At 44.0% G+C, this 25,626-nt stretch overlaps 4 protein-coding genes across 7 annotated transcripts; all 4 read right to left on the reverse strand.

Annotated features, from left to right (window-relative positions):
* LOC8054262 lies at positions 2,187–4,026 on the reverse strand. The gene is made up of 5 exons (XM_002468303.2): positions 3,851–4,026; positions 3,372–3,537; positions 3,111–3,280; positions 2,707–2,992; positions 2,187–2,593 (listed from the first exon to the last, which is right to left on the reverse strand). Exons 1-5 carry the CDS (start codon positions 4,009–4,011, stop codon positions 2,456–2,458), a joined length of 921 nt encoding a protein of 306 aa, XP_002468348.2. The 5' UTR covers positions 4,012–4,026; the 3' UTR covers positions 2,187–2,455.
* On the reverse strand, positions 6,172–9,413 carry LOC8054263 (putative yippee-like protein Os10g0369500). Its single transcript, XM_002468304.2, has 3 exons — positions 8,621–9,413; positions 7,336–7,444; positions 6,172–6,489 (listed from the first exon to the last, which is right to left on the reverse strand). Exons 1-3 carry the CDS (start codon positions 8,761–8,763, stop codon positions 6,409–6,411), a joined length of 333 nt encoding a protein of 110 aa, XP_002468349.1. The 5' UTR covers positions 8,764–9,413; the 3' UTR covers positions 6,172–6,408.
* Positions 9,575–17,875, reverse strand: LOC8054264 (scarecrow-like protein 21). Of its 2 annotated transcripts, XM_021451107.1 has the most exons (4): positions 17,587–17,721; positions 13,768–13,900; positions 10,613–12,355; positions 9,575–10,046 (listed from the first exon to the last, which is right to left on the reverse strand). In XM_021451107.1, exon 3 carries the CDS (start codon positions 12,254–12,256, stop codon positions 10,646–10,648), a length of 1,611 nt encoding a protein of 536 aa, XP_021306782.1. In that variant the 5' UTR covers positions 12,257–12,355; positions 13,768–13,900; positions 17,587–17,721; the 3' UTR covers positions 9,575–10,046; positions 10,613–10,645. The 2 variants fall into 2 exon arrangements, with proteins under 2 accessions (XP_021306782.1, XP_002468350.1); XM_002468305.2 differs by lacking the exon at positions 13,768–13,900 and having other exon boundaries at positions 17,587–17,875.
* Positions 20,873–24,945, reverse strand: LOC110436977. Of its 3 annotated transcripts, XR_002455008.1 has the most exons (4): positions 24,652–24,859; positions 21,816–21,864; positions 21,551–21,729; positions 20,873–21,186 (listed from the first exon to the last, which is right to left on the reverse strand). XR_002455008.1 is itself a non-coding variant. In XM_021464921.1 (3 exons), the coding sequence occupies exons 1-3, from the start codon at positions 24,897–24,899 to the stop codon at positions 21,664–21,666; spliced, it is 363 nt and encodes a 120-aa protein (XP_021320596.1). In that variant the 5' UTR covers positions 24,900–24,914; the 3' UTR covers positions 21,432–21,663. The 3 variants fall into 3 exon arrangements, 2 of the variants coding, with proteins under 2 accessions (XP_021320596.1, XP_021320559.1); XM_021464921.1 differs by lacking the exon at positions 20,873–21,186 and having other exon boundaries at positions 21,432–21,729; positions 24,652–24,914; XM_021464884.1 differs by lacking the exons at positions 20,873–21,186; positions 21,551–21,729; positions 21,816–21,864 and adding an exon at positions 22,064–22,414 and having other exon boundaries at positions 24,652–24,945.

The following is a 25,626-nucleotide window of genomic DNA, read 5'->3' on the forward strand; positions in this document are numbered from 1 at the left end:
CAGGATAGATGAGAATTTTTTGGGTGGGAAACTAAACAAGGCCTCAAGCAAACTCTCCAAGCGGTTCAGCCTGAATCTGAATTCATGAGCTGTAGATTATATATGCAGGGACTACCAATGCAATGCTGATGTCGTAACTGAGCGGCAAGTAGTAGTATTTATCGGCTGATTAGTAAATGAGGAATTTGTATTCTGGACATCAGATAACATCATTGGCAACAACAGAAACATGGGTAAACGTGACCACCAAGTTTCAGTGTTTGTCAGTTCATTACACAATTCAAAGGTCTGATTCCGCTTGCGGTAGCTCAGATTTCAACTATTCCACCGACTTTTGCTCCTACTGTGTTTTCAACTGATCCAATAATTGATCCTAAAAAAATGACCCAACAATTAATCTCGAGTTACAGCAATAGCGGCCGTGCGACGTTCGCCGCTTTCGGCACTTGCACTCGAGGCATCTGCGGCGGCGTCCTCATGTCGGGCGCTGGGCTCGGCACGAGCACGTGCTGCGGGCTCAGCGGCGGCGAGGAGGAGGGATCGCCGAGCCGCATGGCGTCGAGGTCGGCGGTGGGGTTGGACAAGACGGCGCCACCCTGCTTGTTCGGCTCCATGGCGATCGAACCGTGCTGGATCGCGTTGCTGATTGAGCAGTGTGCGGGTGCGTTGTCCCCCCCCCCCCCCCCCCCCCCCCCCCTTTTCCCTCCAATAAAATTCCGGCATAACTTTTTCCGCCTTTCCAAAAAATGTGCGGGTGCACGCTGATATAATGAAGCGGGTTCTTGAGATGCACGTGGCTCTTAGTTATTATAATGGCATATACGTTCATTTTAACCAACACAATGACAGATGTTGAATTTTCTTTTTTTAAAAAAATATTCATGGTTATTTTGTTTTATGTAAAAATAGATTGTGAAAGATTAAACTACCACTATTGAAAGGTCATATTATTTATTCAAAATGTATACAATTTACTAAATTGGAAAATTACAAAAATTATTTCATAAAGTTTAATTAAATTTAAATGAATTTGTCAATGTCATTAGTACGTGTTTTGTTAAGGAAATATTTTATTTAGACTTGATAGATATGGTGACACCTAGTATTTTATGTTTACTTTGAATTTTATAGAGGTAGAACTTGGTTTGTGATTGTGCTTGTGCACATGTGTTTCTAAGGTGCTTGTGAGCCTAGGCCTTGTTTAGTTCACCCTGAAAACCAAAAAGTTTTCAAGATTCCCCATCACATCGAATCTTGTGGCACATGCATGAAACATTAAATATAGACAAAAAGAAAAACTAATTACACAGTTTAGCTGTAAATCACGAGACGAATCTTTTGATCCTAGTTAGTCCATGATTGGATAATATTTGTCACAAACAAACGAAAGTGCTATAGTACCGAAAACTTTTCACTTTTCGGAACTAAATAAGGCCAGATTAATTTCGGTGAACCATCCGTGAGATCAGACGGACCGTCAGTTTGGACGTATCTACATTGACCTAGAACTTGTGCTGGTGGATCGTCATAGGAGTGCCGCGCACCATCCATCACAGAACAGCCATAAAAGTTCTAGCTAAGGCTAACTAATTTTACAAGAACGAACTTTAGAAGATGATTACGCAAATATGATACTTATATGATTATTAAGATGCCATGTTGGGTCATGACAATACGTATCGGTATCCTGATAATCTTGCTTAGGCCCTGTTTAGTTTGCCACCAAAATTTTTTCATCCATCTCATCGAATCTTTGGACACATGCATGGAACATTAAATGTACATAAAAAATAAACTAATTACACAGTTTGGTTGAAAATCGCGAGACGAATCTTTTAAGCCTAGTTACTCCATGATTAGCCTTAAGTGCTACAGTAACCCACATGTGCTAATGACAGACTAATTACCACATGTGCTAATGACAGATTAATTATGCTTAATAGATTTGTCTTGCAGATTCTTAAGAAGTTATGTAATTTGTTTTTTTATTAGTTTCTAAAAACCTCTCACATTCGATGTGACACCCAAATTTTTTTTCATCAGCTATCTAAACAAACAGGGCCTTACGTGCCATCTGTGCGGTGTCAGAGCGCGAGCGGTGAACCTTTACGGTACCAGTACAGACATAACATTGGCAACATGGATACAAACAGAAATGGTGCCTACCGATTACTACTGCACAAGCATAGACTGTACGAAATCTTTAGTTTTCTTTCTTGAAATCAATCGAGCGGTACAGCAACGGCGTAGCATTGTACAGAGAAACCACCAGAGACATTTGACAGTGTACCTCAGCAAGCAATGCCAGTCAAACACACAATTCGTAGGAGTACAGCTTTAGCAGAACGGCCTGGCACATGCATCGACAGGCAGACAGGCAGAAACGGCCTGTCGCAATTCGCAGTAACAGTCTAGGCATCGTGGCGCGCTCTGACTCAGCGGAGCAAATCATCGACTAGTGCAAAATAGCTACGGCTTGCCCTCGTGGATCACCCGCCGGACGAGGGAGTTCAGCATCAGTCTCGTCTCCGGCAGCCCCAACTCCCAGGATCCGCTCTGCCAGCTGCATCGCTTCCTCCTCCGCCATATTGCGCTGCAATGACACGTTCCGGGCAGATCAAACACCAGTCTCAGGTAACGATCGAGCGCCCGGCCGGCGCGGGCATTGCCATTGAAACTTGAAAGGAAGGATAGACGAATACTTACCTCTACGCTGGTTTGGAGTAGCCGGCGGAGGACGTAGCCGGCCCAGTGGTTCTGCACCAACTCCCGGAGCTGCTCGTCGGGCAGGCGCAAGAACGCGTCGAGCCCGCGCTGCAGCAGAGGCACCGAAGGCACCTTTTCTTTACTAGGGACGAAGCACTCTTGTACCACATCGTTCCCGTATCGGCCCATGGACAACTCCACGAGATTGCCCACGACGCGCTCCCTGATGCGTTCCTCGAGCTGAGCGTTGCGGCCTCTCTCGATGACGGCCCGCAAGAAGAAGGAGCTGCGGCACGCAGGAAGGAGGTTTCCCGTCAGTTTCACTCAGTTTCAAGCTTGACAAGGTTAAAACTGACGACAAGCGGTTGTATGAATGTAGTAGTAGTGGCATGCTCAGCACTCACCCGAATTTCTCGTTGGCCATCTGGACGGTGTGGGTCACGATGGTGTTCTGGAGAGTAGCACCTTGCTCAGTGTATCCCGCATTCTCCAGGCACACGATCATGCTCATATACCCGATCCTGGACGTGACCATGTCCCAGAAGCGAGGGACGGCGAGCTCGTCGATGAAAATCTAAAAACAAGTTCATCAGAAAAACGCGAGCAATAGCATAGCAATACGTATGTGCTCCATTGCGGGCAACCAGTGGGCTGTGGGTCCATACCGAGCAATGGTCGAAATGCAACGTGGTGAAGAAATGCTGAAGCAGTTCCATGCCATTGCTCTGTTCCATTTTCCATCCATTGATTAGGCACCTGAATAGCCGCTGCAATACAGAGGGGCGAAAGTGCAGCGCCGCCAACCTGACGAACTCCTTCAGAACTATCTCCCTGCAACCGTGCAAAACAACAGCAAGGCAAACACAGCAGTCAGCAGGGCAACACCCAGATCATCCACAGTTTTTAAGTTCACGGCAGAATCAAATCTCAGGAACTGCTCTGACATTTGAACGAAAGCAGCAGTTAGGATTTTAGTTTAGGCCTCGATTTTATACTAATCGATTGACAGGCAAGCGAAACAAATGTGGACGTTGAATCACTTGTGATCGAACCGTGAGAAAGATGGGAAGGTTCGATTCAAACTTCAAATTCCGAGCCAGCTTTCGCAAAAGTCGATGGAGGAGGAATTGATCCCAGAACGTACCCGGAACTAACGTTGACGACTTCCATCAGGGAGGCCCCGTTGTATCGGTACGATACCGCACCATTGATGATGGCTTCGATGGCGATGATCATGTTCGCACGCTCGACGGCGCCCAGCAGGGCGAGGAGCACGGCATGGCCCGTGTGGCTGCCCATCACCATACGCACGTCTTCCAGGACCCATCGTGTCACCAAAACTCTGACCTCGTGATTGTCCTGTTCGAGCATGAAGATCAACTCACCCGAGGTCTCCGGGTTCGTCGCAAGGTCCCCCACGTTCGCCTGGACATTCTTCTGCGCCAGAGGGTCTGGAACGCCAGCCACTGGGCCGCCACTCGCAGTCGCACCCTGGTTAGAGTTAGCGGGCGGTGCGATCAAACCGGCGGAGGTGTTGGCGTTGCCGTCCCGCGCGGAGAAGTCGGTGGCGGCACCGGGCTGAGCGTAGAGCGGTGCCCCGAGCAGATTGACGGAGGCGTGCGGGATGAGGTTGTTGTTGTGCCCCGGCGCGGAGAAGGCGGTGGCGAAGCCGGGCTGCTGAGCGTAGACCGCCGCCCAGGGAGGATAGATGGGGGCGTGCGGGATGCTGCTGCTGTCGTAGTTGTACCCGGGCGCGAAGAAGAAGGTGGAGGAGCTGGGCTGCTGCGCGTAGACCGCCGGCACGGGCAGATAGACGGGGTTGTACCTGGGCGCGGGGAAGACGGCGGCGGAGCTAGGATGAGGCTGGTTTGCCCAAGGCTGGTACTGGTTCTGGCGGGCGATGGCGTTCGGCAGCGGTGGCCAGGGTGCCCCCGACTCCGAGTAGAGGTAGCCGGGTACGGGGACGGGGGCGACCAAGCGCCTCAAATCGCTGCCCGACATGTTGCCGACGCTAGGGATGCCGACGCCCGAGGAGCTCTGGTTCACGACGTAGTAGCCATAGCCACCCTGCGGCTGGAACTGGGGCGACGAGGTCAACAGCTGCAGCGGCGTGGCCTCCGGCAGCGGCAATCGCCGCGAGGACGACGAGGGGTGGTCATGACGCTGCGCTGGGTCGTCGTTGTCGGGGTCGCCGCCGCCCTGCCCTGGATTCATGGCGGTGGACGGGTGGAGGCGCCGAGGTTGGTAGCGCTCGCTTGGATTTCGTTGCGGCGTCTGAAACACGAGGGCCGTTGCGGGCGTGGCGTGGCCGCGGTGGTGGCGCTTATATAGAGGCAGCGGCGCTCGGTACGCCTGGACCACGCGACGACGGCAAGGCAAGTGGGTGCCCGCTGCCTGCCCGCCTCAAGAGGAAGAGGGGTGGGGACGCTCGGCGGGATTTGCCAACTGCCTGTACTGTACGGAACGGCCTGCGGGGCATGCAGCGGGTGGGACCAGGGTCAGACGATCAGAGACCGAATGCGTGACTGCGCCTCTGTGGGCAATTGTTTCTATTTGATTGATGTTCAGGTAAGGTAATTTTTGCACTTTGTGTGCTCGTATGGTGACAGATATTAGTAGATCATATTGATGGGATAGAAAGAGTAACTTTGATAATGTGGAAGCACAGCTCGCAGTAAATCTGCAGTTTTAATTTATGGATTCATCTGTGGTGCAAAGATATCAGTAAGATGGTACAGTAAAATGTGCCTTTCGTTTCTTACCCATCTGGAGGGGCCGGGCCCCTTAGGCTCTTGCTAAATTTTAGCTAGCTAAAGTTCCAAACACATTGACTAAAAAGAGCTAAAATAGTTTAGTTCCATTAGTCACTCAAGAGTAGCTAAAATAATTTTAGCTAGCTAAAATTTAGCAACGGGAACCAAACATACCCTAATTCATTAAGACTCCTACCGTGCTTTCAACTGATCCAACGATTGATCCTAAAATTTGATCCCACAATTAATCTTGAGTTACAGCAATAGCGGCCGTGCGACGTTTGCCGCTGTCGGCACGAGCACTCGAGGCGGGGACTGGGGCATCTGCGGCGGCGTCCTCATGACGGGCGCCGCGCTCGGCACGAGCACGAGCTGCGGGCTCAGCGGCGGCGACGAGGAGGGATCGCCGAGCCGCATGGCGTCGAGGCGAGCTCCGAGGTCGGCGGTGGGGTTGGACAAGGCGGCGTCACCCTGCTTGTTCGGCTCCAGCTCCATGGCGATCGAACCGCGCTGGATTGCGTTGCGGATTTCGAATTGAGCCGTGTGCGGATCCGCAGTGCGCTTATATAATGGAGCGGGCTCTCGAGACGCATGCGGCCCACGATTAGAAGCCCGTGTCCAGTTGTCCACCAGGATCAGGAAGGGGGCTCGCACTGGCCAACCTGCGCGAACCAGACAAGTCCACAAAGGGCGAAAGCCTGAATAACAATGGTTACTAGAGATAAATCAGCTTCGTTTCAATTCATCGGGTCATCAATATTTCACCAAATATTACCACTGCTAACAAGCTATGAGCATTTAGAGTCAGTAATATTCTACAAATCAAAGAATCTGCAACCAGTGACATTCCTAATTGGAATGCGAATTAGGCGTCAAATGTTCTGAGGCATGCGAATTGAGGGATTCTTCTGCTTCCAGGATGTTAGTAGTAAGAACATCCGAATGATCGTCACCCATCTTTCACCATTCTGGCTCTCTCGAGGATGTACTTCCCTTCTTTGTATTTCTCGCTTTGCTCGTAGGCTTTCTCCTGCAGCAAACCACCCAGGAATTAGGATTCATCATATGCAGAAATGTCTAGGAATTAGGATTCATCATATGAATATGATGTAGCGATTGAGGAACAGAATGGCAACATGTCTAGGAAATGTGAGATGTTTTTGACATTAGGAGCTACTGGTGGACAGAAAAATAACAAAGGTGTTACTCTTTGACATTGTAAACAATTCAATTTTACAATAATGCTAGTAGCTGTAGTTAATTGTTGCATTTCTGGATATAACAGCAGAAATCAAGACACGATGCTGGGTTGAAAAGACATAGTTACACCGTTCATCCATCATTTTAGCACAAATGACAAAAGGCGAATTGGAAAAAAAAAGAAAAACAGATTCATGGGCAGACTATGTTGCTTCCAGTTTGTTGTTAAAAATACACCTCTGATTTCTGCATCAACAGCACAAAATTCGGAGCTTAACTTTCAAGAACAAGGAAAACAACCACATATGAACAGCAAAATGGTGTTCATATCTCCAGATGAATAGATTTTAAATCATTGTGCAATCCAATGATTAAGCCCAGAAAGTGAAGCAGAATTGACTTCAGTGTTATCTAAATGGTTCGAGGAAAGCGTTTATATGCGAGTAGCGGTTGAGAAATGAATAAAGCATACATAGCCGCTCACTTGATGTTCAGCGCTTTTTAAAGAAATGATAAGTATGTTTCTTCAGATTTGTCCCATTTCAACAAATTGTTGCAGAATATTTTGTTGTCTTGTTTTATAAAGTAACTTTGCTACTATGTCTTCTGCCAAGCATGAATCAATGAAAATAATATAATCATTATCACAAGATAAGCCAATTATGTTTGTACTCACATATCTCCAGCCAAGAATCTGTTGGCAGCAGCTGCAGTAGATGTCATTCACAGTATGGAGTCCGGTTACAAGATATCGATCCTCATTAGGGCCTAGGCATATGTTCACACTGAAATATTGCCAAAGGTAAGTTTCAGTAACCATAATAGAACAGGTATGCATATGCATGGATCAAAAACGGATAGCTGCTTGGTTACACTTTATTTTCAATCAGGCAGTGACTTTATCAGAACGCCAGTATAAAGCTTCCTTGGGATGGATAGTAGCTACGAGTACACAACATTGTGGCAAGTACAATGACAGTGACAAAACAGAAGAATTATGTCAAGTTCATGATAAGAGTTTATATCTTTTATTAAAGCAGACACCGTATTGAAGTTATAACCATCAGATCGTCATCAAGCAACATGGATGAGTCCTGCTGCTGCTTGGTCACAAGTTATTCACAATCTGGCAGTGACTTAATCAGAATGACTGTATGATAAATTGATAATGGTTACAATCATACAAAATTGTCGGTTGTCGCAAACAGAAGAACTATGTTTATGTTCATGATAATTGTTTTCCTTTTAAGGCTTCTATCTACTCTAACCTGTAGAGTGCAGTTATAACCATCAGCCCATAAACAAGCAATACGGTGTTAGCCTTTGTGCTCATTGAAATACACCTATGAGTCTTGTTTGTTAAATACAGTATCGATGTGATCCCACAGCACTACGAATAAGATCCCATAGCACAATACGCTGTGTGCTGATTTGCCAAGCAAGCTACTACATGACTACAATCTGATGGCCGGACAAGCACCCAGATCCGTCAGGGCCTCAGGATTGCAGAGATGATTGTAACAACGTAGGAACTAAGGTTCCAGAATCGTAATCCAACTATGAATGCATTTACAAGCATGTCTCGAACATGCTATGGTTCTACTTCTACAAGGAAACCAGAAACATATAGTATGCACAGCAGCATTGCTAGTACTGGGCCATCTATCTATTGCGATTTGCGAATGACCTGAACCTGAACAGAGTTCCCTAACCTTGCCTCAATTCAATTCAAGCGGGGATCAACCTGAAACACGCATATCCTCAATCCTCTTTGCAGCAGAGGTACGCCGGCAGCCTAGTTTTGGTCACGTTGGACCGACGACCTCTCTCGATGAGGAGTTGAGGTCCGAATTGGACTTCTACGCGAACAAAACGGAGTAGTCTGTTTCCCCTCCCCATGGGAACCACCGCTGTGAGAATTTAGAATTTAGCAAAGAGAACGAGGGGTGCGGAGAACATACACGTGGTCGAAGAGGTAGGCGCGGCCGGAGCGGCCGTAGAAGTCCCTGGAGATGATGGCGTCCTTGGAGGCGGCGTCAACTCGGCAGCGCCGGCACCTGAACACGCCCTCCCCCTCCAGCCGCTCCAAGAAGAGCAGCCCCATCCAGAAATGCACCACCGCCACTACCGCCCGATCGATCGACGGATCAATTGGAAGCTGCAAGACAAGGTGGGGAAAGGGAAAGCACCGGTCCCGGTTCTCGGCTCCCAAGGAAAGAAGAAAAGATAAGGAACCTTTCCTTGAAGAGATGGCTACCGAGAAGAGATGGTGCGGAAAAGCGACATGGGAATGGAGTGTGGGTGGCAGCAACCCCAACCCTGCAACAGCTTTTAGCAGAGGTAGAGTCGCGCCAGCGCGTGGAAAGCATGTATTTATGGCGACGAAGGTCTGAGCCGGGACGAACAATGGCGCCACGATCGTCCTTCTCGAGCTCTAAACTCCGTGGTTAGTTGATGCCACAATAACAAATACTACTGCGTAATCAACAGAGCTGGCAGCAAGTGATTTTGTTGCAGAAGAAGATGAGGCGCTCCACTGATTGTTGACGGGATTCTGCCGTGCTGCGAAGCAAATCCCGATCAACTGATTTGCCTCAAAGCAAATCAATCACAGCGCAATCATGCAGAGGTTTGAGGCAATACAGGAAGGCAACAGTCAACAGATGGCTAGGAGCTCTGAATCCATGCAGAGGCAGCGTCAGCATTCAGCAGAGATCCCAGTGGGCAGTGGCGTGCTTCTTGCCTTCTTTCTGTGCACGCTGCACAAAGTGGTTCAGTCATGCATCAGGCGTGCTGCCATCTACTGAGGTCAACATCGCAGAAGGAACATCACACTTCACTCGTTGCCCCTGCCTACCAATGCAGAGCAAAACTTAACCACCAAACAAGAGTTTAACGCGAGAACAGTGCAGTACTGTGATAACAAAACCAGTCATAGTACCAAAGTAAATCACCCAGACTGTATAAGTACGTACAATACACCAACTGAAGCAGGTTGTACATACACAATCTAATGGCACTCCTTGTGCCTACTATCAAATCCTGGCTAAATGGAACATACATGATTCAGCAGTCCAGATTCGGAAGCTGATACCAGATTCTAGCAACATATAAGGATGGAACTGAGTCATATGGTAAGTATTAAGACCAGTACAAGAGGGTGATGAAACTACTGTTTGCACCTATATAAGGATGGAACTGAGTCATATGGTAAGTACATCAGAGATGAACCAGCTAGTCCGAGATGATGGTGAGCATGGGAGAGTTGCAAAGCTGGGCAACAAACAGTAAGGAAGCAACCAGCTTGTTTATGATTGTTTAGTCATCATATTTAAGTTTAGGTTCCACCTTTGGATTCATGTGCTGAACACAAAGCCGCGAAAGCACCTGCAGGGAACAAAATAGAAAGAAACTAAGCAACAATGTTCTTTAAAGGAATATGCGTATGAATGGCATGAATAGGTCAAGCTATAAACAAACTTTTCTCGATAGACATTATGTCATCATGCAGCAATACAGCATAAAATGCATCAAGCAACAGCCCACCGAATAAGCATAACAGTCCATTGTTCTGTAAGATTATGAGATTTGGCAAAACCAATGCGGCAATTCTATACAGGGACTTCAGGTAGAAGACATTCACATTGGGCTATAATCCCAGTCAAATTTTAATGGAAAGGTACAATGTGAGTATGGAACCTATCATTGATTTGTTTCCTCCCCTAAGTACAGAACTATATTGCCACCAAAAAGACTGGCAATTCCAAGCTTGGAAAGTAGCAATCACTGAGACAGATATTATTATTAATTGGTTTCCTTGCCAAAATGGAAGATATACCAAGTCACCTACAAGACCTGAAGTGGTCCCAAGCTTGGAAACTTTAAGTTGTCACAGACATGCCTACGTTTGGAATAATAAGCAGTTCAAGATCTGTGAGATGCCAGCAATATACCTTAACAAAGCTTCTTCAAAAAAAATGGAAATATCAGCACCAGGCAGAAGATACGACCAGCTTTCTGTTCTTCCAGCCAAGATAAAGGATGCCATCTCTCTCCTCAAGCCTGTAATAGCTGTGGTAACTGTCGAGCAGTGTTTTGATGGTTCTGTTCACCACTGGACTTAACGGGTATGGTCTAAACCCAGCCATTGCAAGCCTTGCCCTCCATTTTCCAAAAGGCTCATGCCTCTCTATTCTTTCTGTACCTTCACAAGCAATTAAATTGACGATATCCCTTGCAACACAGTGCTGCTCTGTGCTAATGCGCTTCTTATCATCCCTGGGGCAAGCAACATCTATTGCCTCAAACATTGCTGTGTAATAATCAAGAGTCTCCATGTATCTAAGAAAGAAAGGTGCCGTGTTTGTGTTTGCCTCCTGCTCTACAAGAGTTACCACCCTAGGAGAGAGGCTCTTGACCATTCTCAAGATTCTATCACGATGGTTTTCTGTGCCCACACTCTCATCAGGAGTATGATGCAGCTGATAAGCAAAATTGACAACGATGGCCTCACCAGGTCTTACACAAAGATCTTCAAACACAACCTCATGACTAGCTGCTGGCACAGCATTGAACTCGAAGGGCAGACCACACGACTGGGCCACTGTGTGCAACCTCTGTCCAACCATATCCAGTCCACCACCTCGGGCATGAGCAGAATTCGAGTCATCTATGCCAGTTATTCTTAGGTATGGTCGCCTCCCAGGCCTTGAAGCAAGGGCATGTATCATAGTCATCCACTGACTACCCTGAGCGATTTGGAAATCGATGATGTGAATAATGTCTTCACCCTTAACAGCATCAGCTATGGCACCATTGGCAGACATGTAACCGAACTTGAAGAATGGACAGATCTCATAAAGAAGATGCATATAGGACATGAGCTCAGAACTTGTAGCCACAGGCTCTTTGCACTTCAGAGATTTATACAGGGCATGTCCAGTGAAAGAAAGCCTCGCAATGAGACCTTCCAACATGTAAGCTCCCAGACGTTGCATCGGTTCACCAGAGACAGAAACCATCGGCCTTAACTCAGACATCAGTGCATCCATATAGAAAGCATTCTCGTCAACAGCCTTACCACATGCTATAATTAACTGCCTCAAATCCCCAGTTTGAATTCCCAAAAGTTCTCTCCAGTTATTTTCATGCAAGGCAGTGCCAGGCAGAAAGGAACTGTCAGGGCTACATATGTCAGAATCGGGTCCAAGCATCACATTTTCTAGATCCTTAAGTGTCCAGGTGGGAACCTGAGTAATGCACGATGCACTTGGAGAGGAACCATATGCATGATCAGAGTGGCTCTCTTGCTGAGACAGAGGGCTTCCACTTATGCTCTGAGAAGAGGTAGAGCTATGTGCAGGATAAACACAATTGGCCGAAGACGAGTCTAGGGTGCAAAACTGTGCTTGAAAACCTTGAGCTCTAGAATTACTGCTCTGTGATCCATCATCAGAGGAAATGTAGTTAACATCATCATGATTTTGTTGCACATAGTAATTACCATTGCCCCCAACATGCATTGGATTGCCATTGTGGTACAGTAGTTGGGTATTGTCTGGATATCTGTATGACCGGTTAGAGGCCTGTGTCGACATATTTTCTAGTGCAAATTTTGTGGGCAGGAGTTGTATGCTGGAACCCAAAGAGAAGATCTTGTCGTCTCTACCACAAAATGCTCAGCATGATGACATCAACTAGATATGACAAACAGACAGAGATAAGATAAACTGAAGTTATACATAAACAAGATAATGGTAGATATTAAAGAAACGACAAATCAGTAGTGTGAACTTGCAAGGAAGAAAGAAGACACATTGATTTTCCATTCAACACATGAAATCAAATGACCATTACTACTTAAAATAAACTGCCCAGTGGAACCACATTTGGTTCTTACTGTTTGAGGTGTGGATGATCCCTGGGGTGAAAAGTGGAAACACTAGTTCATAGGGAAAAAAAAATTATCCCGTTACAAACTAGTGTTCAAGAGATACTTTGAGAGCTCTGAGAGATTGCGTTTCGAGAAATAAAAAATGCTTGAGGACTCTCAAGCATATAAAAGAATCACCAGTTCAACTACACAGAACTGTTGGCTGGTAAGGTGCTACTCAGATTTGCATCTTTTGTATATGAATGTATCTTGGATACGATTACAATTTCATTACTAGAGAAGGAATAATATCAACTACAATGTGGAAAGAAAACAATAGGGAACTTTTTACTAAAATAAATGGCTACTGACTACAACATGCGTGCAAGAACAGACCATAATATATCTGGGGGAATTCATTAGTGACCAGGGGTTCTGGGTCCCCATTAGTGAATATACAATGATACAACATGTGACAATGTTCCTAAAATGTCATTGAAAACCACGTACGTAGTACAGAAAGCTAATTAAACATGCAAAAATAAAATTATTCAAATTTATATTTGTTATCAAGGTTCCAGATTGATTGTTTATCTTATTTCTTGACGTCTAGGATGAATCTGATGCTGGATTTTTATGACTTAGTTAACTAAATGTGCACTAAATACACGATGTTTTATTGCAACATACTAAATTCCCTAATGAAGACACCAGAACCCGTATATACAAAATTGGAACTCTATGTATCCGAAACGCCTATTCTTTTGCCAACCAAAGACATCAGGAAAGGTTTAACCCCTTATAAAAGGTTTTCCCCTGAACCCCCTTTCCAAAAAAGTATGGATCAGTGAACCTATCTATTTCGGATTTAATTCAGTGGTTAGGTTCACTACTATTAGAGAAATTGCCCAATTCCTTTAAGGGATAAACACAGCTAACAACCTCTTCCCTTAACGGAAAAGACAAGCTAATCTATACCTAAAAGCTCAGCCTACACTCCGTTCTCTACGCCGAACACTCCTCCAAGGTAGTTGAGGAGTGTTCTTCGTTCACTCCATTGCTTTTTCAGATTTCCATACCTTCCCGGGAGGTGAAGTAGAGGATGGGCACCCCTCAGAGGGGGTGGGTATACATACAATTCTATGATAGCTAAATAAATCTATAGAGTTTATTTGATAGACCGTATAAATATACGTATAGATCCCTATCTATACGAATATTTATTAACTATCTCACCTCCTGGAGGGATATCTTCCCTTCCCTTGAGTCCGATCTCAGGAAGGCACTTAGGCAGGGGCCCCATTCCCATATAGTAGTGGACGGCCTTTCCTCTATCATTGGAATTCTTCCCAAGGTCGGAAACTAGAATCTATTATTTAGATTTAGTCAACCTTTAGGTTAAAAAAATAATTAAAAATGTCTGTAAATAAGCATAAAGTAATGCCCAGAATTGCAGAATGTAAAACAAAATTTAATAAGATAAATGCTACTATGAGAAGCTGGATTCAACCACAGGCAACATTTCTCTCCGTGATTGAGAATTAACAAACAGCAGAGAAAAGATGCATATACAGTCATTTAATGGGTTAATTAATATTAGTTGGTCTCGAAGAGCCTACAACAATTCAAACTCCAATCCAAATTATTTGCAGTCATGCAAACAACTGTAGTTCAAATGGCAAGTAAAGGGTGCAGAGATAATTCTGGTAAGACTTAAGGGTACACAGCGCAAACCATGTTAGGTGTAACTCCCAATCTAAACATGTCAGCCATATCCAACAAAATTATAGTGCACCCCCATGTGGTGTGCTTAGCAACAAAATGCCATAAACAACTTGTTTGTCATAGCTAACTTATGTACCCCTTACAAATAGGACATAAGGTCATAAGCTAACAGCAAAATGTTATAGGAAACTGCGACCACCTATGTCATCAGCTTGTGAAATCAATAGCTATAATCAATACATAACAAATTGGTACTATGAGAAGTTAGATAATTGTATGTTTGCATGCTTGATGCTTTTTACCCTTGAAGGTCCACGGCCCCACACCATTGTAGTGGCAACTTTAGTGAAATGTCCGATTCCGTATCCATACTGTGTTGTATAGCATTTAATGCTGCGTGTTGTGTCAATGCTCGTATTATAGCACCCGCTGGCAGGAGCGAAGCTATGTTGAGTTGTCGGGGTCGGCCGACCCCGACAACCTGACACTAGCCCATGTAGCCTGCGAATTTTCACCAGCACAGACCCTGGTCAAAAATAAGCATGACCCCGGCCCGGTTGCTAATAAGCCCATCTAGTGACAAAGCTAATGATCTATTCACTAATCACTACTGCATGCTAGCAGCCCAAAACGCCACAAATCTTATCGATTTGTTTTGCTCCAAAAAAAACTGTGATTCCCCATCAATGAAAATCGAATATAATCACATTTCTAGATAAATCACTCTGAGACTCTCCGTTCATAGACACCCTTGCCATATGTTACTATATAGATGATAGAACTAGATTGAGATTGTTTACGTGTGGATTAGTTCTTTTTCCAACAAATTTCTGAGTTAACTTTGCACATGCAGTATCTATTATTCTAGAAAATATCATCCAAGTAAACTAGTGAATTTATTATTATAAATCATATGTAACTATGAATGGCTACTTTCACATTGATAGTTTGTTTTTTTTACTTCATCACGTCTGTGAGTTCATGTTTCCTCATTCACGTCCATGGCGATTAGAACTACATATTTATATGGGTCCTCGAAACTTCGTATTACTATAGCAGCAGATGGATAATAAGAAAAGTTAATTTATAGTATATTTACTTCTGAATATTTCTGTGCTTCACAAGGGGAGACAAAAAAACAATCAAGGTTGTATTTCATTTCGATACAGGCTTAATAGGGCACTGTTATATTATTGCCAACATTAACTTATATTACGGATGTCATGATCGTCATAAAATAAATTATCGATTTTAAATTTTATAGAAATGATAAAAAATAAATAGATATGTATCATTGTCATCGTCGTTCCCATGCACATTTGATTTTTTTTTCTCCCATTACAGCGCACGGACACGTTTGCTAGTTATTACAATCACGAAGTGAGTGGTACTGTGTGTCAGACCGTCCCCGGTACTATTTTATCCTAGCTTCGCCCCTGCGGCCCTGCCTGCAGGAGTACCACATGTGATATTCTGTGAACCATGATATCATAGGACATAGGGACATAAGGAATTGTGTCCACTGGTATGTAAGGAACAAAGTCTAGCTTCATTGGTCAGAGCTTTGGGTGAAAGGCGCCACCACTAGGGTTTGAACCCTTTACCCTTGTCAGCTGTGATTCTGGTATCTTTCTTAGATGCCTATTTTTTTTTTCTTTTGTGGGAGAAAGGATACCTATGTGTTCCTAGGTACTCTCTTTTCTTTACTATATACAAGTGGAATATTGCATTTCGCCTGCAGTGCTCGATATTAAATTGCTCTTGAGTTCAACATAAAAGGGAAGAACAAAAGTAAGCAAAATACTTGCAGATAAGATATAAAACACGATGCCTATGATTATATGTGTGCTGTAACTGGACACGAAACACATAAATAGATACAACCATAGTCGCCAAGACAATTGCAGATATGACGAGTCAAGGAATTGAGCTTGGAGGCTCAAGCACATCAAGGCAGGGTTTGTGGACATCATAAATATGCTGTAAAGTTTGTTTTGTTGACAACTTGACATACACATCAAGGCAGGGTTTGTGGACATCATAAATATGCTGTAAAGTTTGTTTTGTTGACAACTTGACATACCACAGATATATGTCATTGAAGTGTGGCATGGGAAAGGACACGTGCATCCATTAAATCTGCAGTTGAATCCCAGTAGTTTCACAAGCAAATCCTGATATATTCCTATATACTTAGACAAAAAAAAAAGTAATTCCTAAACATATGAATGTCTCAAAGCTGAAACAAATTATTAAACTCCAACTTATTAGCCTATCATGATGTGCTAGTAGACCGGCTCCCTAACAGTAACGAGTATCCAAAGTCCCCCTCAACCTTGCTGAGTAGACTCGGATTAGGATGGAATGGAAGCCACCTGCTTAGAGCAGCAGAACAAGAGCAAACGCAAAAGGACAGCAGAGAAAAACAAAGAAAACAAGAGAGATGTCATTTTCTGATCCAGAGGAGTTAATAGCACCATTTAACTGGGGTGCCCGAAAATCCAATCGGATCTGGTGTGGCAGCAACGTTTTGAGAGCAACTAAGGCCTTGTTTAGTTCGCAAAAATTTTCAAGATTCCCCGTCACATCGAATCTTTGGTCGCATGCATGGAGCATTAAATAAAGATAAAAATAAAAACTAATTACACAGTTTAACTGAAATTTGTGAGATGAATCTTTTGAGCCTAGTTACTCCGTGATTGGACAATGTTTGTCAAATAAAAACGAAAGTGCTACAGTAGCCAAAAAAACCAAAATTTCGCGAACTAAACAAGGCCTAAGGCCACCATAATAAACCATAAATCGTGGTCCATACACGAAATAGGCAGTCTTGCCAACTGGGTGACGCATGATCGCACCCCAGCAAACATGGCATCCGACGACCACGTTCACCCACCAAACAGGCAGTCAAAAAAGCTGAGATGATGAACTAACGGTGCCTGATGTCATGCAGTTCACGTTCTCCAGAACTTTGTTCCCAGCTATCACCTATCTCATGCAAAAATTTCCCTATACCTAGCGACCGATATGAACACGGAGTCATCAGAGAAAAAGAGCTGAACATGAGGAGCGGGGGTTTTTTTTTTTCCCTTTTCCAGAACCACCAAAATTTCTGGAAAACAAACTACTACTGGTGCTCCGGACAACAAACACACAAATCTACAAGAAGCCGGATGGGCTGGGGCTTCCGAATTTTATCCCGGCCAGCAGGATTCGGATTCGATAATTCCATTGCTCGAGAGCAAACAAGAGATGCTGATTCCTGCAGAACAGAACTCCACAGCTTTGAACAATACAATAATCCATCCTAGCAACCCAATGTTTCCTTACCAGCGAAAGGTAGAAAGTCCGGACGGATCCCCACTCCACGGCACCGCCCACGGCAAGCAGTAGTAGAGAGGCGGAGGAGGAGGACTACCACGGGTAGAAGATGATTCTGGGTCGAGTAGAGTAGCTTCGCTCGAGTGGAACGCGGGGCGCGGCCGCGTGGTCGGCTGTGTGGTGGGGACGACGAGGCAACCAGGTTCGCGGAAACGGAGAAGGCGAAACGAGGGTTCGGGAATCGGGACTGGGGGGGGGGGAGGCGTCCGCTGCCTCACCGACTCGCCGTTGCGAGGAGAATGACGAGGGCGCAGAAAGAGGAGGAAGAAAGAGGGTTGATTAGTTGAGACTTTGGGGGCGGCGGGGGTATTTTCGTGATTTCGCAGATAACAGCAAAGGTGGGGCCGTGGAGGGAGACTCTTGGGAAGCCAAATGTAGGGAGGATTCGTGATTTGCCTGTGATAATCGCTGATGAGATTACTCTATCAAAAAAATTCGTAAATTAATCCCTGATGATTAATGAAATAGGTAGGCATTAAACATGATCCTCCAGACGACCCCCACCATGCACAGAATAATGACCAGGGAGGCCCTGGCACAGCCGCACAGCACAGGCCGCCAAATAATACTAATAAATAGTGAATCAATGCTTATGGGTAATAATGGCTAATGCCTTGCTTGCACTTAATTAATCTCTGCCCTTTTCTTTTCTTTTCTCCTCACGCCCACGCTACTTTCCGGTTACAGTACAGTACACCGGCGTACTACTTGCTTCCTTGAAGGAACGGCAGCGTCGACGCGCTTGGCTTTCGGCTCGTCCGTCGTGGCTTGGCTCCTGCGCCCAGACCATGGCCATGGCCCGTCGCTGTTGCCGCCGGAGGACTGCTTGTTATTATTAGCTGCGCAGTCCATCCATGCTAGCAGGCTAAGGTTTCGGGAAACACTGATTCCACCAGCATAATAATTTAGGAGACCTGGTAGATTCGTGTGTGCAAGTAGTAGCAAAAGGCTCCTCCCCTTGAGGTGAGATATTTTCGGACACGGACGTACTACTATTTCTCATCACGGTATCTGTACAACTGTTTAGCGCCTAATAAATTGTCGGCCGTCACGAAATCGTCATGGTCTCGTCTCGTGACGTGATTGTGCTAGTACACAAGGCATACAGTACGTGTATGAACCATACACTTGTACCACTCCATAACCTTAATAAAATTTTTGTGTTGTGAACTCGGGACTGTGTATAATGTAAGCCTGATCTTTCGTGCTGTGTGTTTTTTTCCTACCACTGCAATGGCACTAGAAATTACTGCAATAAAGGTTATACTTTCACGCTGATTCAATCCGGTCTCTCCTCAAACTCTCGAGGTTTCGAGGCAGTAACATAACAGCTGCCGTTCTAGCGTTCTGCAAAACATAACCTGTCTCTTTTCAGCTTTGATTAGATTATAAGTTCGCTTGTCGAGGCCCAGGTCTAGTATACCTGCTCACTATAGGGTCCGACCTGTGCGCAACTGTCATCGTCGCATCTTGTTTGCTAACTGCGTCAGCATGTGCAAAGAACAGCGGAACCACAATGTGCCATTGTAACGCACGCATTGGCGGTGCAGGCGGGCGGAGGCACGCAGCAACAGCAGCAGGCCGCCGGCGCCCGCGCCCTGCTCCGCCCGGCAGCCGCCCGTCCGCCCTGCTTCTGGGAACGTGGTTCGTAAGAGGAAGAAGATGATGATAATTATCAAAACGCCACTGACAATATTTTAGGAGTTATTTTTTTTAAGAACTACTAGAGATGACCTTCAAAAAAACTAGAAATTAGAAAACACTGTTGTTTTAGAAAAATAATATTAAAAACTTTTGAAGATGCTCTTATACCTAGGATCAAAAGAGAACAATATTGTATTTAAGTTCAACGCACATCTTAGGTCTTGTTTAATTCATCTAAAAACCAAAAAAGTTCAATATTCCCCGTCACATCGAATCTTGCGGCACATACATGGAACATTAAATATAGATAAAAATAAAAACTAATTACACAACTGTAAATCATAAAACAAATCTTTTAAGCCTAGTTACTTTATGATTGAAAAATATTTATCAAATAAAAATGAAATTATTATGATGTTAAAATCAAAAAAAATTTTGGATCTAAACAATACGAGTAGATGTTAAGCTGAAGCAACGCAAGGGAGAGCTTCAGTATTTGGGTGTGCCCCCACGACGCTACTACCTCACGGGAGTAGCCTACTGATGCCATCGAAGGGCATTTCAGTCTGCCTAGATCACGATTAGCCGTAGCCACATGGTCAAACCGAGTGACGGGAGAAGGAACGCGGGGTGACGGCAGCGACACGGCACGCAGACGTAAGCTGCGTCGCCACGCCAACAAAGCCCGGGGCGGGGCCGCAGCTGTTTCACGGAAACCGCCTGGTGCTGTGGCCTGTGGGTTGTGGCTGTGGGCTGTGGGTCGGGGCGTCGGGCGAGGCGGCCACGTTGACTGTCTCTGTCTGGCTGAACCGGTCCAAGAAGCCGCGTGCCCTGATGGACCAGGACCACGACTCGTGCTAGCGTGTGTGCTGGTGCCGCTACAACGCAATTTTGCTACTGTTAGGACTGGATCGGCCGCCGCGTCAGTCATGCCGCTATGCACGGAATGTTGCGTTGTGCCCAGTCATCTTCTTCAGTACTGGTTTACTGTTGGTTGATTTATTGTAAAAAAAATACTATTGTCTGATAAAAAAAATACGGCTAAAAAGTAACAAGCTGTATTAGATGGAGGGATTGGCACCAGAAATTCCAGCTCTAGTCCACTTGCGACCCCTTTTTCAAAGTCTAAATGCTACATGCATGATGATTGACGAGTGAGGTCAGTCAAGCGAAGTCAATGTATTTAATCATGTAATAGACTGTGCTGTCACGATGCCAGAGTGCCAGTCCCACAAAATAGGATAAGGGCGTGGCCGTTAGTTATGCATCCAAGTTCAAGCTTATGCAAGTTTAAAATTACGATAGTTTTTTAAGCAAAAATACAATAGTTGATTTCGCAACATTATTTTTTCCTTAATCCCGCACGTCAACGTCTGAAACACTTTGTCCGCTTCTCATTAACTAACCAATTCTGGTAACTAATGATATAACTGCTTCAAATGACGATTAATTTTCTGAATGAAGAAAAAATGTATAGAATCGTTTTTGCGCAGGCGAAGAGATCCTGCATGGCTGCATTTGACTTCGGGACTCGCTTCTATGAGCACCGAGAGGTGAGCAAACCAGAGTGACCAAAAACAGGACACAGAAGGGACATCAGAAGGCATTGCACACCCTTATGCATTATGGCCGAGGTGAGCAAAACTGGGTGGCCATAAAAAGCATGAAAAACAGCACAGCCCCGCTGCCAGAGATATCCAGTAATACCTAAGTCGTAATTACATTAGGGAAGAATGGAAGGCTGAATTACAGGAGGAGCCTTCTTCTGTTTCCCTCACTCAAGCGAGGATACATCTGACATCCTTAAGTGTGACAGCATCGAGAGAAGGATAGACCAAAAAAAAAAAAACACCCGGGCTCCTAGAACCGACATGATTCAGTATACCCTCAGAAGCAATCAGGTATCTGCATCACCGGAGTAAAACAAAACCAGGTCACAAGATGAAGTTAGGGTATTGAAATGGACTAAAAAGGTAGCATAGTGTGGAAAATGTTACACACTTCCAGCCTTGTTTCGTGCATGTAAAGACAGCAAGAGTATACCTAAAACATCAATAGATTTTGAAATAGTACTGGATTTCGTAAGGGTAGGATTACTGAAATTTTGAAATAGTAGGTAACTTAAGATGCTTTGGTGAATGTGCTGTATATGCATGCGAGCAATGCCCAAAAGGTTCTTAAAACAGGCAGCAATCAACATGAATTTAGTAATTTCTATTGAGAAAATTATGATATGTAACCAAAAAAAGAACAAGGCAATCAGTATCACCTTCTAGAGACCTTAACTAGCTTACATCAACCGGTATGCAGCCATATATCTGACGAAAGAAACTCATTCACTAAATGATATACCCTAACAAAGCTGTGGTGAAACACTTGATGTCAAAAGAGTCCCTCTAAAGCCTTCCTCGACCTGCAGTATTTCGCCCTTCTGTTCTGAAATCTCATCTGAAACACATAAACGAAAAACACTTAGAACCATCAACAACATCATTTGTCGTTCAGAAATGATCTGGCACATCATATGAAGTCACCTTCAATCTCAATATTGACTTTGTGAAGCTTCTGGTTCTCCTTAACGATCTAAATGTAGCAAGAGTGCAAGACCACAGGTAAACTATTTGAGTGAAGTAGTCCATAGCAGGCAAGCATAATAAAGATAATAAAAAGATAATATCTTCCATAGCAAGACAGATAAGCAAAAATGCCAGTAGATCCTTTTTTAAAAAATGGAGAATGAAACAAATATCTGAGCTAGCTTGTACATTCAGCATCCATAGCATACCCCAAAAGATTCCCGTATCATGAGTTTCAACTGATAGACAGATGTGGAACCAGAGACTTTCAAACTGATTGAATTCCTAGAGCTTGTCCTCCTGGAACGCTTTGAAATCCAATGATCTGATACAGGACCATCTTTAGATGCTTCTTTGATAGACTTTGGCGCAGTCCTTGAGGTTCTTGGCCCCTAATCCTTGTCGATCTCGATCTGATCTCTTGCAAGTCTACCTTGCCATCATCCTTGAGTACCTTGACGCTGTCCTTGAGGTTCCTGGCCCCATCCTTCTCGATTTCGAATGTGTGCTGCTTTTGTTCTTTATATACATTTATAGCATTCTTCAGGATAACAAAGCTGATAGAATACATGGTTCTTCATAGATCAGATTCCTGCTAATGCATAACTGTTCCATTTTTTTATTTCAAGAATCCTATGTTTACCAATGCCCTTGTGGTTCATATATATGTTATTTTGCTTAACATTTTTTACTCAAATAGAAAGGATACAGTTTTTATAGTTAAGGCAAAGTGAAACCTCTTGACTAATTTTAAACATTTTTTTTACTTTCAATAAGTTTCAGAGTTTTCAATGAAAAATACTTAACCAGAATTCCGGTAGCTGTTAACCGCTTGGTCAATGTTAATCTTTTAACTGCAATCATGAGGTAATACTAGCTTCCCTGCTCATCAGATGCTTATGGTCCCATAAACACCTTAGTAGGATATCAAGGACAAAGAGCACCCTCGTGATATATGTGAAGGGTTATCCCGAGGCTGCTAGGTGTGGATTAAGTGCATTGGCAGTGAGGATCCCTCAGCAATATGGTAAGTTGGCTTTGGTGTCCATACTTTGTTCTGTGTGCTCTATTGCTCTTTAAATTCTTATAAGCAAAAATCTTGTCTACTGCAGGTGTCCCAATCATTACCTTTGATATTCTGTCAGATCTCGACCTCAAGTATTCTGTTAAAGCATAACCACTAATGAGGTAAGTAACTTCTTTCTAATATGTTGTGTGTTGTTAGACGTTCTGCATTTAAAATCACATTGAGATATCTAAATTTACTTCTCAAATTGCTGGTAGCTCTAGGTCATATGAGATATACTGATTTAGCTGTACCTCATGTTTGGCCCATTTGATCAGTAAGGTCACTTTTTCCTGGTAACTGGGTTCTGTTCAGCAGCATGGGCATTTTCTTTTTATAGCAAACATTACTGAAATCAGAGAAAATAAGTACCTTTTGACTCATGGTGACCACATGGCTATTTTTTGGCGAAAACTTGGTTTTGCCATATGAAGCCCATTATGAGGCCAACAGAGAAAATAAGGTGTCTCTGCTCCCCGTGTTATTGTTGTCATAGGATCGTCAACAGTTCTGTGGTGAGATTATACTTGTGCTCAACTGCAGGTATCTCCACTGGCTACTAGCTGCTAACAAGAATGACTCAATGCTTCCTCAATAAACATTTTGTATTTTTTTTAGAAATATGTTGCTGGCTTCTAAACACCAATTCAGGATATTTTTGCTGATTTGCCACAGCAGTAATATCTTACAGTAAATATGATCAAGGTAATGCAGCCACATATGATCATTTTTTCTTACTATTTAGCTTCACAATATCTTATCAAACTGTGTTATGTTAATAATGTGTTAAGCATCCCCTATTATGTCACAGTTTCTTTCATCCTTCTAGATTTTATGACCAATATTATCTTCTCACATTTTCCCTTTGTAGATTTTATTTTTCTTGATGGGCCTTCAATCAGTTGGCCAACCTACATTGTTTTCTCATATTTTCTCTCTGTCTATGTTTGTAGATACAAGACTATGAAATTGATTTTGATTAGGGAAGGTCTTGTGCACCAAAAAAAAAAGGTGCCCCTGTTGTATCTTAAACTTTGCTTTCTACAGTTTCTACATTTCTACATGTGCATCATTCCCAATTGTTACAATGTTTAATATTTATTTAGCCTACACAATGCATATATCTGACCTCTCCATCTTTATTTTGTGGTCCATAAGTCAGCATGTCAGCTGATACAAGCATAATGCATTGAACTACTGGAGCTTAAAGAAAGAGGTGCTTTTACTTCAACAAGAAAGAACATTCCCTACCTTACTTGATACAGCTAAATGTAATGATTCCCTGAAATGTTATGACAGTAGACATTTCAAAGAAATGTTTCTTCTGTTATATTCATGTAAATATGACTGAACCATTTGTCACCCAAAAAAAAAAATTGTAAATATCAACCACGTAGGATTTTCCCTCTTGCTTCATGAACCTCTACTGATCTCAGGACCATAGTTACATCGATATTGAATACAGTGCCATTTTTAGTTCAAGTGTTCTTAACTCCAAACGTAATACACCTGCTATGCATGGTTTATTCAACGCAAAAGTTAAATTACAGTTTACCCTGCTGTTCAATGCAAAAACTAAACTGCAATTCAGACTGCCCGCGGCGAAGCGCCGGGAGCCCCCTAGTAGTAATACTACATGTGTATACTACACTTATCATTACACCGGATCCAAATACAGTTAGCCAGATAGCTTCAGTTAGGGTTTGGGTGGAGAAGGGGTAGCCATACCTGTTGGGTGCTCGTCTCCAGCAAGCAGCGGCCGTCGGCAGTCGCCCAGTCGTCGCCACAAGATGACGAGAGAAGCACGCAAGAGAAAACAGGGATGATCCGGCGAACGGCGGTCCGGTCCGACCGGTCGCCACGGTGCCGTCCGCCGACCAGAGCAGCGAGCGCAGCGACGGGCCGCGAGTTGGTGCGGTCGACTGTGGGCTGTAGGCCACGGGACGAAAGCGCAGTGGGCCGCGAGTTGGTGCCATCGAGTGTGGGCCGTAGGCCACGTGATGACAGGAGCGCTTTGCCCTCGCTACTCCTTACAGGTTCGTTTCTTTTTTCTCAGGAAAAGAAAAGGTTCGTTTCTCCTCCTCCTTTTTTTTTCCTTCCTTATATTCCACGTTCTCGACATGTCCTCGCTCCCTATGTCTTTCCTTCTTCCACGACGGTACGACCTCGACTTCAGCCGTCATAAGTCAACAATGGCCACCAAATTTGCCGCCGAGTCACCTCATCCTAATCAATGCCACGGATCTCATTCTCATGTTGCTAGGAGTTGTGATCATGGACAAATAGTTCACATGTGGCTATATTAAAAATAGAAAGAATTAAAGGATGGAAATGAGGATCTTGCTAGAGTTGAAATCACTTTTGATGTATCGGGAAATAAGTACATCCCCCATTTGACCTTTGGCTAATATATTGATGAACCGTATAGCTTTAGTTGAGGTTTCGAGATGTTCGAATAGATGTGTTCACGCATTATAAAATAAAAATAAAAATAAAAAATTAGGTCGTCAAGATTTTTTCTAAAAACATAAAAAATTTATGCATCTTTATATTAAGATTGAGAAATAGCTTTGTACAAATATACTCTGCAAGCGAGTACGCCAAGGGGCCTTACAATGTTACAATGAGCTCATGCCTCCCTAGCTAAGAATTTATTAGACTATCTCCAACAAATAGAACCTAAAATAGAGACTCATTCTATGG

This window comes from Sorghum bicolor, chromosome 1 (assembly GCF_000003195.3).
Source record: "Sorghum bicolor cultivar BTx623 chromosome 1, Sorghum_bicolor_NCBIv3, whole genome shotgun sequence".
Taxonomy (NCBI): domain Eukaryota; kingdom Viridiplantae; phylum Streptophyta; class Magnoliopsida; order Poales; family Poaceae; genus Sorghum; species Sorghum bicolor.